Below are 15987 nucleotides of genomic sequence, written 5' to 3' on the forward strand. Positions count from 1 at the left end.
ATAAAATTCTGTGAGTTTAATTAGTGAAAAGGTTTTACCACAAACAATAGTGGCTTGAATCTACCAACACACCACCATGTAGCTGGAAAGACCTTAATGTACCTTAAGACTTGTATTGTGTAATCCACTATGAAAAAAAGGTTAGCAAAAAAATGTGGATTTGAAGATTTTTCTTCTCAGAGAAGTATAGACCTTGATAACAACTGCGAGGAGCCCCACATGACTAAAATTTAGCACTATGACAGGAACATCCATCCGTAATGAATCCACAACAAACCAAACACAGACGATCTTCAAATAAGGGCCCTCTGAATAATCATTTCTCACAGTTAGTGAAGGACACATGATATAAATCAATTCCACATACTTCAAATTCCCCCTCTTCTTTTTTCAGTATAAGGAAGTGTTGCCATTAATATCATTAGCAAGGAAAGGGTGGAGAAGATTAGGGTATTGCAACATTAATAAACTCTTCATTTCTGCTTATAAACGGAGTACTTAGTCTCCTGTAAAGGCACCTCACAAACACTTGAAAACAAGGCTTAAGACAGCACAGGGTTTTTTAGCGTTCACTTCTACTGGAGAGAAATGACATCTGTTTATACAACTTTAGCAATAATAGGAATGGTTTTAATTTCTCCTGTTATAATACCAGCACTGGTTTTGGGGGCGGTATTTTATGATTTTTTCAACTCAGAACTGCCACCTGGAATTGACCAACCTCTAAAGCTTCGGTTTTTCCATTCATTGTTGATTACAGTCATGATATTGGTAAGTTAACTTTCTTAAAACTGGGGATTTCACTTTTATTTTGGTAGGATATTTGGGAGATGGAAGATAATGGTGTAAGAAAAAAAAGAGAAGAAGAAGCAATTCACCCCCCTGGAGTCTGTAACCATTGTTATATGAACCAAGCCATGTTAAATTAACGCATAAAACTGATATGACTGACCTTAAGAGCTTATTTAGATTTTTCAGTGTATCTGTCAAACTGCAGCCACTTCGCATTGGAAAACAGTTTCACACGAAAATTTAAAAAATACATAACTGTATGGATACTGTACCTATTGAGCTGCATATACATATAATAATGCTATCTATTCAGAAGCAAGCCTACATTTCTCCTCTTCACATTTGCTTCATTCTATATTTATTATCCACAATCATTTCTATATATTCATAGATTTATACAGAGTGTACTGTGAACAACAAAATAAATAAAAAATAAAAAAGGATAGAAAAGGTGAGGTCTTTCTTCTTGTGTGGCTAGTTCAGAAAGTAAGATTTAAGAGCAACGTGTTTAGGTTTCACTTATTCTTCAAAAATGCCTCTGTGTTTGTGTATTTACTCACGACAGTGAATTTAACATAATCCCAATATATCCATTTCCATCAACATAACGACAAAATTAAAAATCTTTCAAATGGGAAGTGGAAATGAATTATTATGGAAAAAGAACCATAACAATGGGATATTTTCAGTCTCAAAAGTTTTGTCTGGTTTTTTCCGGTTCAAGATTATAACAAAGCTGCTCCTTTTCACAAACAGCTCTGGGGACGACAAGTCTTTTTTTGAATGCCAGTGTTACAGAATTAAAATATTATCAAGTTGGAATTTGCTCCTTCCATCTCCAAAGTTGTATGATACTGTCAGCATCACAGAAACTTAGTACAGATTTTTAGAGAGGAAAAAAAATCACGAGAAAGCAAATTCTTAGTGAGTCAGTTAAATTGCATTCTAGATCTATGTACGTTAGTCTTAAAACATTAATTTCTTTGGGCTAAAAGTGACCACTGAATCTGCTCCTTTAAAAATAGCAAACTATTTTGATATTGGACTTCAAAAGAGCTAATTTTAAAGTGAAGACATTATGGCACAGCTTGAATACAGTAAGTCTCTTCTTTCCCACCAAACCTCAACATTTTCTTCTTCAGGCAACACCATTTTCTTTGTACATTTTCATGCAAAATATATGGTATCTTTAATATAAGAAATACTAAAATATCTTCTAAAATGATACCCTCTTTTCATTATAGCTGTAAGAAATAGAAACAAATGCTATTTGCCTTCCTGACCATGCTGTATGCCACGGCCTATGATAATCCCCTAGATTTTAGCAGGGCCTACTTTTATAAACTACGGTTCTAATCTGCTTTCATCACCCGCACACCCATAGTCACTTCTAACACTTACTTCAAAATCAAAGATTTGTCATCTTCTTTCCCCTATATTTTCAGCCTAAATGCATTTCTGATTATTTTTAGATTCACAAAAATAAACATGCAAAAATAAACAACGAACAAGAGGACAGCTTGGCTATGCAGAATGGGGTTGACATGTTACTTTCTGGCAATCTTCAGCAACATTTAATTCAATCAAAACTGCTCAATGACTTCTCAATAGTCATCATAACTCCACTGAATGCTGTCTCCAGTATCTCCTGAAATACAACAAAGTAAAATAAACCCAGGATTTATTTTTTTTTAAAGTTAAAGAGAGTTGGAACATTTCACACTAATCATTTGCCAAATTCTTTCTTTTCAACAGGGAAAGATTTTGGACAAGCTAGGGATCTGCAGTGATTTAAGCGTATTGCGAGTTGTGCTAGATGGAATACCACCATGGAGAGATTCAAAACTTCTTATCAAAGATCTCAAAGTAGATGAGGTACCACTGAGGATTTATCAGCCTAAATGGCCACCTACTGGCAAAAGAAGAGGAATACTATATTTTCATGGAGGCGCTGGCACGTTTGGGAGCATTAGTAAGAAATCAAGTTTTATTTTTAAAATCAAACCCAAAACTTTTTATTTTTACCTTTGGACTTGTGTCAGTCAATATCTTACCTGTCTTTCCTAATGACAATAGTCTTTGCAATCTCAGTACTAACCGCAAAGCACCCTGTGGAATGAATAATCTGGTGCACAGTTAAGGGTAATCATGTTTCTACTTCCTTTGGGCTACAGGCAGGGTTGATGACAGCAGCTCTTAGCAGACCTGATGCTCCTAAATCCAGAGCTGTGATCCAGAAAACGCTCAGTCAGCTGTCAGCTAAAAGCAGAGGGACTCTGCTCCTCCTCCTGTTAAAGCTGGTCTGAGAAAGATTCAGTTTGCTGGGGCAGAGAAAGACCATTGAAACAAACCACATATGCTTAGGTCACTGTGAGGGAAGTTCAGCTCACAGGGAATTCTTGTACCTTAACTAATGGCTAGCTGAAAATAAGACATAGCAATGGTCCTGGAGTAAGGGTTGGAATCTGTGTCTCTTCCCTCCTTCTCCTCCGTACTGCACCTTTTCTGGAAATGTATCTTAGAATCCTTTCAGGCTGATACAGAACTCAGCCTAGATCTACCTTCCGCAATAATTACCGTATCATGAAAATGGCATTGCTGTTGCTAAAAAGAATTAATTCTTGCTTCATTCTTTGGGACAATGCTTTGGTTACTTCTCAAAGAGAAATCTTTAGTTTTGGATCTCAGCTGGACAGAAGTGTTTCCTGTAAGCTTGGATAAGGCCTCAAAGTACAGAATTTAAGATACACTTCTGTGCTCAGCACTCAATTTTTGTGCAGAAACACTATAAAAGTCAGTGTTTCTCAACGTGCAGTCCCTGCATCAATGAAGTCTAAAAGATGTAACATGGTCCATGAAAGAATTTTAAAACTACATTAAAAAATTGGTAAATATATTCCCATTTGTGCAAACAAGGACTCAAAATTAATGAAAATGTAAATAATAAATGGGCATTAAAAATAGAACCAATTTGGGGGAGTTTGATTCTTCTGGTAACACTGCACAGAATACTTTATTTCTTTTTCAGAAAGGGACACAACCCTTTGATTGTCTCAGTAGTTGCTGGCTCAGCCTCCTAACTGCTCTGAATCTCTTTCTGAGCAACCAGGTCTATGAGTGCTTTGTCTGGAAGCCCAGGCACCTAACATGAAACCTAGATTTCATTCCAGGGGTCAGACAGGGAAGTTTGTGCATTTTGAATCCTTTACTGTTTCAAAGGGTAAGTCTCCACTAGGACTGTGTTAGGTAGACTTCAGTTATCTGCAAATGAGCTTGAGAGTCTACGTGGCTTCATTTAGCATCATGCAGAAACATTAATGTCGGCACTGTGGCAGAAATACAGTACCCTGGTCGTACTGCAGAGCACCTCAGTCTGGGCGGAGCATCAGGCTGACACCAGCTGTGATGCTTCCAGCTCTAGAGCTAGTTTGGGTGGCAGCGAGGACTTAAGAGATAAGCCCCTTTGATCTAAGTGAAAGGTGAGTTCCTTTTGCTGGAAGAAAAAAAACCACGCCACAAAGTTGCACAGTTGTAGCTGTTGTTCACAAGACAATTGCTGTTGCACAATCAGCACACCAAGGGAGCTGTGTCACATACCAAGGCTTAGTAGAACACCCATAGCTTTACACTGACTGTAGTACGTGACCTGTCACTTGACTTCCCCTGGGTACTTGGTTACAGGAAAGCAAATAAGATAATGACAAATTTTTAAAAGGACTTGGGTAATCCCCATACTCGTAAGCCTGAAGTCTGCAACTAGCAAATAAGCAAAAGCTACAAAGAACAGAATCAGTGAATGGATAAATATGACTTACTCCTTAAAATCTATACAAATAGAAGTCATGCTTCACAAGTCAATGTAAACGTTTTAAATGAGTCAGCAAACACATGAATAAAGGAGACTGAGTTGATAAAACCTACTTTGATTTCCAAAAGAGTCTCTTAAAGAGGCTACACACCCATGATGCAAGAGGGGAAGGCCTTTCATTTGGATAAAAACTGATTAAAAGACAGAAAACAGATGGGTTGTGGGAGGTTCTTGTGAGATTCCCGTAAGGAGATCTGTGCTGGGACCTGTGCTAATCAATATATTCCCAAACAGAAAAGATGGTGAAAGCTGATATGATACTAAGTCCTTCAAGGGAGTAAATGGACAGCTGAAAAGCTGCTGAATGTCTTTGTGATAGCAAAGGATTAGACAATAAAATGACAGGTGAAATGGTGTGTAGAGAAGTCAGACAGATGAACAGAGCCTCCTAGCTATATAAATAAAACAATGGACTCTAAGCAGAGTACTCCCTTGCAGGAAGAAGATCTTGGGATTATGGTAGAAAACTGCCTAAAAATGTTGACTTAGTGCACAGCAGCAAAGAGCAAATGAAATGCTAGGCATTAGTATTAGGAAAGGACAAAACGGGAAACTTCTTTATGCCACTGTAATAAATCCACGGTGCTTCTAAATATAATACACTGCTTATAGTTCTGGTTCCCCTATATCAAAAAGGATATAGCAGTACCAGAAAGACTCAGAGAAAGGCTGTGTAGGTGAGAGAAGTGCTTCTGTACAGAGAGTAAGTGAATAGACTATGACTCTTCAGGAAAAGACAGGTAAGGACAGATACATTAAACATCTCCAAAATCATGAGAAGCAAGAGAAGTTAGGGAATGATTCTCCACCGCTTCTTACAGTACAAGAGCTAATGGCACCGACTGGAAGTAGCAAATGCCAGGTACAAGACATGCAAATAGAATTGGTTCTTTATGCCTTTGCAAGCAGGCTACGGAATTCTTCCCTGCACAGAGTTGTTAATGTCAAAATCATGGGCTCAAGAAGTGGTTCGAATAATTCAAGGAAGAAACATTAATCAAGGGCATTAAATATAAAGACGCAGTTTCTGTCTCAAAGGAGCACCGTGAGCCTCAACTTCTTGCGTGCTTATTACTATATGCTTGCCCTCAGCTTCTGCTTAGACAGCTTTTGCTGATCACCAGCTGAGATGCGATACCAGCCTAGACAGACTTCTCTTCTTCCTGGTATTACCATTCTCACGTGCTTATATTATGCCCTAACAGCCACTGACCAATACACAGAATATACGTTAACATGTAAAAGACTGTACTGCATAGCAGAAGTTACTCATGGGTCTCATGTTGCAGTGCATATGTTCATACATACACAGAGCGTATGTTCACGGATCTATATTTTCATTTCAAAAGGATATTTGATTTTTAAAACACCATTTCTGATAAACTTTCTCTTTAGGAGCCTTTGAAAGAATATGCCGCTATATTGCCAAAAAATGCAACTCAGTGGTTGTGTCTGTTGGGTAAGTGTTACTCTTACGCAGAAGTATTTATGGTAATAGAGGTCACAGCTGAAACATTTCTGAAAAATATGCTGAAAATATTTACTCTTTTAGATTGTGCTCACTATTTTTTGCTGTAGCCTTTCATTTAATTTAGAAATGTTCTTTAGGCAAAGTATTCTCGAGTAGCTGTAATACCCTTAGTTTGTCTTTCCAATCTAAACTAGTTAAAACCAAATATAATCTTTAAAATTTAGGAAAAAAGGCTTACATAACTACTACACCAGTCAATCATGAACACGGCAAATTAAATTTTTATAATTACTTCGACAATAACCACAATATCTTTGACATTTCAGTTATCGTTTGGCTCCTGAACACCCATACCCAGGGCAGTATTTTGATTGTCTCACTGCCACCTTATACTTTATGAGGAATTTAGAAGAGTATCATGTGGATCCTGATCTCATCATCATTAGTGGTGACAGCTGTGGAGCTAATTTTGCTACGGTTATTTGCCAAATACTGCTGAATAAAAGAGATCTCCCGAAAGTACGTGCTCAGGTCTTACTTTATCCAGGACTACAGGGCCTAGATTTTCATTTGCCTTCCTATCAGCAGAATGCTTCAGTCCCTATATTGTTTCGGAAGCTAGTAGTCTACTTCTGCTTTCGTTATCTTAACAAAGAACCAACAGTTTTGGAAGATGTCCTACAAAATTGCCATGTTCCTGAGAGTGTGAAACAGAAATACAAAAAATGGGTAAGTGCTGACATTATTCCTGATGAATTTAAGGTTAGAGGCTACGTACCACAGAAATCCACTTCATATAAACCTGAAGTCCATGAAGCGACCAAAGAACTTTTAATGACAACATTTTCTCCACTTTTAGCTGAAGACTCCATTATTTGCCAGCTCCCTGAATCCTACATTGTGACCTGTGAGTTTGATGTGCTTAGGGATGACGGACTGTTATACAAGAAGCGATTAGAGGACAATGGTGTTCGAGTGACCTGGTATCATTCTGAGAGTGGTTTCCATGGAATTTTAGCCTTTTTTGGCTATGGGATTTTTTCCTTTTTATCTGGAAAAAAGATAATGGATAGTACGGTGAATTATATAAACAGTTTATAGAAGTATTTTTCAGAACAAAGATGCAAATCTTACATTATTCTTGGCAAATTGATACTTGGCAAAGAATGTAAACACTTCTGATTTATGCGTTGGATTTTGACTGCATTTTATATTTGCTAACTTCTGCTTCTGCAGTGACTCTTAAACAAATGTTGATATTATTTAAAGCACCACCATTTTAGAAAAATTATTATAAAAACTCACTACTAAGATCAAGGTGCAAAAGTGAGGCACCTGGCACCTACTGTTTCACTGCGACTCTAGCAATTCTAGTATCTTTGCATGGCTGGCACACATTCAGGGCAAGCAGCAAGAACATCTCTTCCTGAAGATTCTTCGACTGCCCAGAAATGCTGAAGAAAACAACTGGGGTCTACTTTGGCTCTTGTGAGAGACAGGACATGTTTAGGGTATCAGATGACTCAGGTTCTGTGAAGTCTTATGTCAGATAGTGAAACAGCAGCTATGCTTTTTAATTTCTAGAGGAACTCTGTACAAAGACTACACCTTTCCTGAAAAAGTGTAGTCAAAAGAAAGAACAACTGCTTCAGACAGAAGCCTAAATTAGAACTAGTATGAGTTTGATTTTGTTTGGAATCTGAGGAATTACGTTTCGTTTTGGAACTCAATTCTTAAACTGGAGTCCCTTAACTGTAGTGAGTGTGTACATGTTAGGGAAGTGCAGCAGTGAGGCTTCTTTTCCTTTTTGTACTCTTTGTTCTTCTTTCAGGATTATCTTATGCACAAGACTACCTGTTATGCTACCTGTTATGCTATGTTTGTTGAAAAAGTTCTGAAGATCACAGATGTAAGAAGGTAGAGAAGCACAACATTATATTATCTTCTCACTATAATGCTGTAGCAATTCTGTGACGCTTTCAATGGCAACAAAAAAATTAAAACCAGCACTTCAAATATTTCTGTTAAAGAGCAAGTTACATTCGCTAAACACACACTCACTGGTAAACCGAAATGAGCACCTCACGGTGAAAGGAACAATGCAACACTGGCACGCAGAGACCACAGTCTTGCTAATCCTACCTCGTCAGACCCGTGCTCTACACAATCATTTACCCATTCACCAGCCAACTGGACTATCCAAGACTATTGGATATGATCACATAACTGGGATCATAATACAAACGCGAAGTCCAGAAACACCATTGCATAGGCTTCTTTTTTTTTTAATCTGGAATTTTGCTGTTTTTAAACAAAATATTTCCTTCTACTTTGGGATATTTTACAATGACCATGTGACCTATTGAAGATACTCAACTTCTCACTGGAACAAATTAAGAAATTTCATTTTTTTATAAAGTTTTCTAACTAAAATGGCATAGTACTTTTGCCCCATTACAATTTAACTGAAACAAAACAAAACGTGGTTTCTTAATGAAGTTAGATTTTTATGTTTTTCATTTCCCTGGGAATTTGCAGTTTCAACAACATTCTGACATCTTAGTTTTTTTAAGAGTTGCAGACTCAGATTCACAATTAATATGTCAAACATCATCTAAACTACAGCATCTCTACATTAGCACAATCCCACTCTATAGCAAGAACAAGATAAAGCGGTTTGGTTGGAAGCTCTTTAATTGCTGGTTACCTTAAGTCACTTTATGCTGTACCTATTGCACACTGAGAGTTACTTAAGTTTACTTGACACGAGGTAACGTGATCATAAATCTAAACTCAGCTTCCTGTGGTTTTTTAAAACCATGTTCTTTTAGAAGAAAACACAAATACTAAAAAAACCTGCAAAAAATAACGACATAATTTTATAGCTGCACCTTTCAAAAAATCCCCCATTGCTGACAATTCATTTGGCCGTTGAGACTGATAATCATCACCTGCAGGTTCCTATCTCTGTATAACTCTAGCGAAACTCTTCTTCTGAATAGTGTTTTATAGTGTCACAAACTCAAAGCACACAAATGCCCCATGTCCATTTTCCACCTCTAATTAATTTAATATTAATGCAGTTTATTCATAACACTCTTCTCCCAGCTAAGGACTGGTTTCCTGCAAAATTTCTGAAATTATGCTGGTGTAGATCTTTTAAGGAATTCAGGACTTTGACCAACATACCTTCTGTGAAATAAAGGGAGTGGGGGGAGAGAGTGGGACAGGGAAAGATATCTGCTATGTATTTGTAAAAGGGAGGAGAAAGATTTGTACTAGAACAACCTTATGACGAACAAAGAATCAGGAAGTAACAAGCCAAAGATATCTGGGAAAGTCAGAGCAAAGACATTTCAGATCACTTTGCTGCTCAGCAAAATGGCAGTTGTTTACACGCTGCTGGTGTTATTCTTAGCAGCTTTTGTTGCTGGATTTATATTGCTGGTCATGGGGGCAATGAATTTTGATTTCTCCAACTCAGAAATTCCTCCTGGAGTGAGTGAACCTGTAAAGCTCCGAATCATTCATATAATTTTAATATGCAGAGCTGTGGTGGTAAGTTAACCTGGTGTGATTTCTGGGGGAAGAACGGTGAACCTGTAGATTTGAAACTTAATGCAATGCTAGAACTCTGCTTGGAATTAATATTCAGAGAGGAGAGCAGGGCACAGCTATTGTGTTGCATGTTGTATTTAGAAGCTCAGTTTTTCTAGAGAAGCCTTTACCAGATGTTTTACACTACCCTGCATTATCACAGTCCTGCCTAGCCCTTGCATTAGGCAGTATGCAAATGCTGCCTAGCACAAGCATTTGAAAGTCTGACTGTGCTTCTACAATGAATGGTGCTGACCTAGCAATAATTTGATTAAGAACACTTATACATGTTGGATCATTTATGTTTCCATTAGAGGTTCAGAATATATCAGATGTCTTTGGGCCATGCTTTCAAGCTGTCCTTGGACTTGGGGATGAGGAGTTATGTATTTATTTTGAAGATAAAATTAGGAACTGAACATTTCAGAATTGGTTTCGGGAAGGAGTTGTTTTTGTCACACAAGTGACAAAGTTTGTTAACATTTTTCAAGAGGAGCTGAAGGAATTCCACCTCCCCTGAACACATACTTGTAACTCCTGCAGCAACTAAGCAGGCTTGTCTGATGGGGCTGAAGGGGTCTGGCCAGCTCAGCTTCTTCAGGTGAACTGGCCTGTAAGAGTGGGAAGCTAACCAGTCCACAAGAGCTGAAGCTCTTACCAGCACTCAACTTCTGGTCATCTCTGCTGACAAAGGAGCTCACTGAATCAGGAGTGTTTCTGTGTATGACAGCTGCATAGATGCTGTGATGACGGAAGGTGTTAGAAATATATGAGATAGCAGAAGTTGTGCATATATTTTGTAAATTACTTAAACACCTCCAAGAGGAACAAACTATTTACAATGAAAAAAATATTATCTGTCAGAAATGTTCTAGATTATAGTGGACCATATTAAAGAATTCTAGATATATATTCTCATGCTTTGGCTGCCCACAAGTTGTAATTACAAAGTGATTACTTCACTTAAGCAGCTGGAAAAGCCAGTTCTCTCTTTATCATCTACACACTGCCCATTAGTCCCATAAACCAGAATTGTATGCTGCAATGGAAACAACATGGGATGAAAGAAAACAAACAAGTTGAATGTAAAGCTAAGAATATTCTTTGTAGTTGTTCCCTTTCTGCTTGGAAAATAGCAAATACAAAAGAATAAATAATTTTGTCATGTTTGTATACAATCAGAGACACTAAGACTAGTTTCTATAAGGAATTAAAATCAATACGCTGCAAAATGCATTAGTTTTTTCAGCCTCATAATCGGGCATGGAGAACATTATAAATAGCTGGAGTCACTGAAGAGAAGGTCTTTCATGGGTAAATATATTGAGTCATAACACTGACAAATGTGGCAGCCTAATAAGAAATATTTGTAACAAAATATTGAATATTAAGAGCTTGATCTAAATCTTCATAAGGACTGAAGTACTGGTTTGGCATGACTAAGTAATGTGTTTCAAAACAGAGGTTATGCCTTTTTTTATTTTTGCAAAGTTATGTTGGACCAGTAGCTCTCATTTGTACTCTTTTCATCTTCTGGTGCCTGCTATGAACATCACTGCAGCATAAAGAAAGAACAGAAGTTTAAGCCTACTAAATATCTCAGGATCTTCTTGCCAGTGCATTGCCCACACCAATGAAGTCTTCTGAGATTAATCAAATAGCAATTATCAAACATATTCTCAACTTAGTCAACTCTACTTTGGGCAGGTGTCCATATATCAAAAATCAGCACCAGAACTATCGTCTTTTGCTGTGTTTTCATATTTTCTCAGGGGCAAGGACAGAACGACCAGTGAAAACCAAACTTGCTTTCAATGTTAGGTAAAGGACCTGCTGAGAAAGCAAAGGGTTATATTTCACCAGTCTTTGTTAATGTTGCATCGTTTCGGGATTTTGTTCTTTGGTGAGCACTGCTGTTTGTGTGACCTCTCATGATACTACTGTTATTTTTTCAGTTGTACTATACCTGTACAACTACTCTAATATTTTATGATTGCCCCAAAAGATACGACTGAGTCATCCTGAGTATACTGGCCATACAGTTCCTTTACTTGGGAAAATACAGAATCTCTTGAGTGAACTCCCTGTCCTCTTTGCCTTTGAACAGGGAAAGATTTTGGAAAACATTGGCATCTGCAGTCAGGTTAGCTTTGTCCGGTACATGCAAGGTAGAAAGACTCTAGGAGTGGACCCGAAGCTCTTCATCAAGGACCTGTGGTTTGAGAAAGTGCCTGTAAGGATTTATCAGCCCAAAGTTCCATCTGCCAGCCAAAGGAGAGGAGTTATGTTTTTCCATGGAGGAGGATGGGTCTTTGGAAGTCTTGGTAAGATATCTAACAGGAAAAATATCACAATTTAGTTAAAGAAGTATCTAACTGATAAATGGTAAAGTTGATTGTCGCTTGATCTGTGGCAGTTATGAAGTTCAAGTGTAATCACAGATGCACTCCCCTAAGTCTGGCTGTCAGAAGAAAGCATCTGCTGTGCATTATGTGCATTCTTCTTAAACATAAGGACAATGAGCTATGAGGGGAAAAAATACAGTAAGCAAATACTGAAATAGGAAGATGAGGCGGTACACAAGATTTGAGAAGCTACATAGACAGGGGCAGAGAAAAGTAGTGAGTATTTTCTTCTTGCATTTCTTTGACTTATGCAATAGACAACATCAGTATTCTAGCAAAAAAAACCCAAACCAACAAACCAAAACAAACCCAACCCCGCCAAATATGTTTCTTTCAGAGACCCATGAAAAGCTGTGCCGCTCTATTGCCAGAGAAAGTGAATCAGTAGTTGTATCTGTTGGGTGAGTCTTTCCTCATGCTGTTTTTTAGAGATTATTTGCTGTAGTGTAAATATCACCTGAGAGCTTCCCTCATCATAGCAACAACCACTCTCAGAGAAATGTTTCTGTGGGACTTGTCAATCACTGTTTTCAAATTCTAAACTCAAAATTGATAGTAAACAGTGACCCATATATTCTGCTTAATCCTTATTTAAGGAAACTTAGCTGGATGTTTACAAATGCACTATGTGAATGACAAGCTAGTATCACCATCACTATACTGATATAACGATTTGGATTATGAGGCTATAGCTGCACTCCAAGAAAGACACAGACCAAGAGTATTATCATTTGTATCCGACATATGGAAAGCTAAAGCACAAACTGACTATATGACTGTCAATAAAACCTAGACACAGTTGGCAGCTGACTGCTCCTGTGTTGTTAAAGACCCGAGAAACATCCTAAACAGATGATGTCCTCACAAATTAATCTGCACCACCTGGTCCAACTAGCCACAGTTTATTTATGACAACCTGTGCAGAAAGGGAAAATCCTGAGGTGATCAGGGTATTGCTGGTTGCAGGAATCAGTATTTTCAGCAGTACATTTAAAACTAATATTTACCTCTCGTACTTTTGTTGTCTCTGTGTACTAGGTACCGTTTAGCTCCTGAACACAAATACCCTGCTGCGTATGAAGACTGTCTTAACGCTACCATACACTTTATGAAGAATATCGAGCACTACGGCGTGAATCCTGCCAACGTAATTGTCTGCGGGGACAGTGCTGGGGGCAATCTGGCAGCTGCTGTTAGCCAGACCCTTGCAGGTAGATCAGACCTCCCCAGGCTACGTGCTCAGATCTTGATCTACCCAGGCCTTCAGGCGCTGGACTTCAATCTACCATCCTATCAGCAGAATCGGGGAGTCCCTCTCTTATTCCGAGAACGTGCTGCTTTCTATGTGTTGCAGTACCTAAATGGGGATGCATCAAATCTGGAAGAGGTCTTGGAGGGTTCCCATATTCCTATAGACATTAAATTAAATTATAGGAAGTGGGTGAGTCCAGATAACATCCCTGAAAAATTTAAGGTCAGAGGCTACAAACCACATGTGCTACTTGACTGTACAACCGAAGTTTTTGAGACAGTGAAAAGATTCTGTGAGCCCAACCTGTGCCCACTGTTAGCTGAGGATGCTCTTATTCAGCAGCTGCCTGAATCTTTCATCCTGACTTGTGAGTATGATGTGCTGAGGGACGACGGCTTGCTTTACAAGAAGAGATTGGAGGACAACGGTGTTCGAGTGACCTGGTACCACCTCGAGGATGGATTCCATGGAATCATAAATTCATTTAATAGTGACTGGTTGTCATTTTCATCTGGAAAAAGGGGTCTTGACAATATTCTGAATTTTCTAAAAAGCTTATAGAAACAATTTTCTCTCCTTCTATAAGAACTGCCGATTTTCTGCCAACTTTTATGCTTCTAAATTCCATGCAAGAGGTTTAGACAGGACAATTTGTTAATGAGCAATTATTGCAGTGTGACCATTGAAAAAGATATTTCAAGAATGCTATGAAAGTTTCTTTTAGTGCTGTTTGAAGCGTTCCATGTGCGGTCTGCCTAGTTTAATGATCTATTTGGACTAGGCACTTGCTACTCTCTCAGTAAATATTAAAGATGCAGTAAAATTTTAAATCAATATCTGGTCTGACCCATTTTATTCAATTATCATCTATGGTTTCATTCTTTCTAGAAGGCTAAGTGTGTTTTGGCAAAGGAGAAAGATACTGATATTACAATGCTGTAACGCAGTGCCTGTGCTGTATGTTACATGTAGCATCTGAGTGTAAGATTCCCAGCCACCAACTTGCAGAAAATTTCTATGGGCTAGGTAACTGGTATTCTAGCCTTGAAAAAATGAAGTCAAAACTGAAGTTGTCCCCACTAGAGATACTCTATAACAGCTTTGCATAAACTGCAATGGAGGGAATGCTCTAAGTGTTCTCCTGTGTTTATCAAACATACGAGTATGCTAAAAAACTTGTAACCATGCTTTAAGACTCTACACAGCAAAATAAGATGGATGCATTTACTTTTGTAGAGCACACCTTAGCTTTTTTTCCCCCCTCCCTCACGTTAGTTCCTGTTTTCTTTTCTAAATGTCCTTGCTAAAACTAGATATTCCAAGCTACTTAAGGAATACCCACAACACAGGAAGCAATATGTTGTGGCTGCAGATCGGATGCAAGAGACAATCTCCACAGTAGTTGGCTCTCCTTGTAAATAGCAGCCCACCAATAAACTGGAACTTCATTCAGTACTTAGCCGCTATCTCTGAGCAGTCAGTCACATCATCTGCAGTGCAAGAATACCATGCAGAACACCAGGCCCGTATCAGTCCCACAATTAATGTGAAGCTAAACAGGAAATTAAACACATTCTCCTCTGCCTCTTCTCCAATGTGATGCATGCTGGCTCCTTGCACAGCGTTTCCAAGGACTTTAAGTGTGTGGTACCTCAGAGATCTGTTACAACTTGGACTGCTCTAAGGTTTACTGTTATCTGAGAAAGCTGAATCAAAGGTAGGTGTAAAGACACCTCACCTCTGGTTAAGTGAAATGGTCGTTTTTTATATACTGCCACTGATACCACTGGTGGTTTTTACTGCTTCATTCATAGAATCATAGAATTGTTAAGGTTGGAAAAGACCCTTAAGATCATCGAGTCCAACCACTAACCTATCACTGCCAAGCCCACCACTAAACCATATCCTCAAGCACCACGTCTACCCTTCTTTTAAATACCTCCAGGGATGGAGACTCCACCACCTCCCTGGGCAGCCTGTGCCAATGTTTGACAGCCCTTTCGGTGCAGAATTTTTTTCTAATGTCCAACCTAAACCTCCCCTGACGCAGCTTGAGGCCATTTACTCTCATCCTATCACTTGTTACCTCCTTTCAGGCAGTTGCAGAGGGCGAGAAGGTCTCCCCTCAGTCTCCTCCAGGCTAAACCCCCCCAGCTCCTCATAAGACTTGTTCTCCAGACCCTTCATCAACTTCGTTGTCCTTCTCTGGACATGCTCCAGCAATATTATTGTTATTATTTTCATACTAGCAGTTAGGGGAACAATTCAATCGAGGTACTCCAATTTCAGTATCCCTCCTGGAGTGGATCATCCTGGAAAGTTTCGAATTGTCCTTGCTGCTATGATTAGTACATCTGCTATGGGGAGTTACTCTGCCATGATTTCTGCCAGAAATGTGGCTTAGGTGTTATATTTGTAAGGTTGTATGTGTAAACACCAGAATCCTGCTGGCTGCATCAAGACTTAAATGAAGACTTTCCTTTTTTGGGGGGCTGACTTTAGAGTACAACTTTTGTAAAATCATTCTGTTAGACCTCACATAGTTTCAGTCAGGTTTTCCCTATTAAGTAGGGATGAAGCCAACCATAAGAGTCCAAGCTTT

General features: G+C 38.6%; 3 protein-coding genes across 4 annotated transcripts in view; 2 read left to right on the forward strand and 1 right to left on the reverse strand.

The window, feature by feature from the left end:
* Positions 1 to 15987, reverse strand: part of LRRC38 (leucine rich repeat containing 38) — a 155097-nt gene that overhangs the window by 33696 nt on the left and 105414 nt on the right. The gene's annotated exons all lie outside the window — the stretch shown is intronic.
* LOC104040595 (arylacetamide deacetylase-like 4) lies at positions 589 to 7232 on the forward strand. Its single transcript, XM_009504308.2, has 4 exons — positions 589 to 771; positions 2548 to 2764; positions 6056 to 6119; positions 6458 to 7232. The coding sequence occupies exons 1-4, from the start codon at positions 589 to 591 to the stop codon at positions 7230 to 7232; spliced, it is 1239 nt and encodes a 412-aa protein (XP_009502603.1).
* LOC104040596 (arylacetamide deacetylase-like 4) lies at positions 9513 to 14171 on the forward strand. The gene is made up of 4 exons (XM_009504309.2): positions 9513 to 9689; positions 11836 to 12052; positions 12471 to 12534; positions 13172 to 14171. The coding sequence occupies exons 1-4, from the start codon at positions 9513 to 9515 to the stop codon at positions 13944 to 13946; spliced, it is 1233 nt and encodes a 410-aa protein (XP_009502604.2). The 3' UTR covers positions 13947 to 14171.

The sequence above is a fragment of the Phalacrocorax carbo genome, chromosome 20 (genome assembly GCF_963921805.1).
Source record: "Phalacrocorax carbo chromosome 20, bPhaCar2.1, whole genome shotgun sequence".
In the NCBI taxonomy this organism is placed as follows: Eukaryota; Metazoa; Chordata; class Aves; order Suliformes; family Phalacrocoracidae; genus Phalacrocorax; species Phalacrocorax carbo.

Coding starts and splice junctions, on each gene's coding strand:
- LOC104040595 (XM_009504308.2), top strand. CDS start 589: ATGACATCTGTTTATACAACTTTAGCAATAATAGGAATGGTTTTAATT. Junction 772..2,547: donor TGATTACAGTCATGATATTG/GTAAGTTAACTT, acceptor TCTTTTCAACAG/GGAAAGATTTTGGACAAGCT. Junction 2,765..6,055: donor TGGCACGTTTGGGAGCATTA/GTAAGAAATCAA, acceptor CTTTCTCTTTAG/GAGCCTTTGAAAGAATATGC.
- LOC104040596 (XM_009504309.2), top strand. CDS start 9,513: ATGGCAGTTGTTTACACGCTGCTGGTGTTATTCTTAGCAGCTTTTGTT. Junction 9,690..11,835: donor TAATATGCAGAGCTGTGGTG/GTAAGTTAACCT, acceptor GCCTTTGAACAG/GGAAAGATTTTGGAAAACAT. Junction 12,535..13,171: donor TCAGTAGTTGTATCTGTTGG/GTGAGTCTTTCC, acceptor TCTGTGTACTAG/GTACCGTTTAGCTCCTGAAC.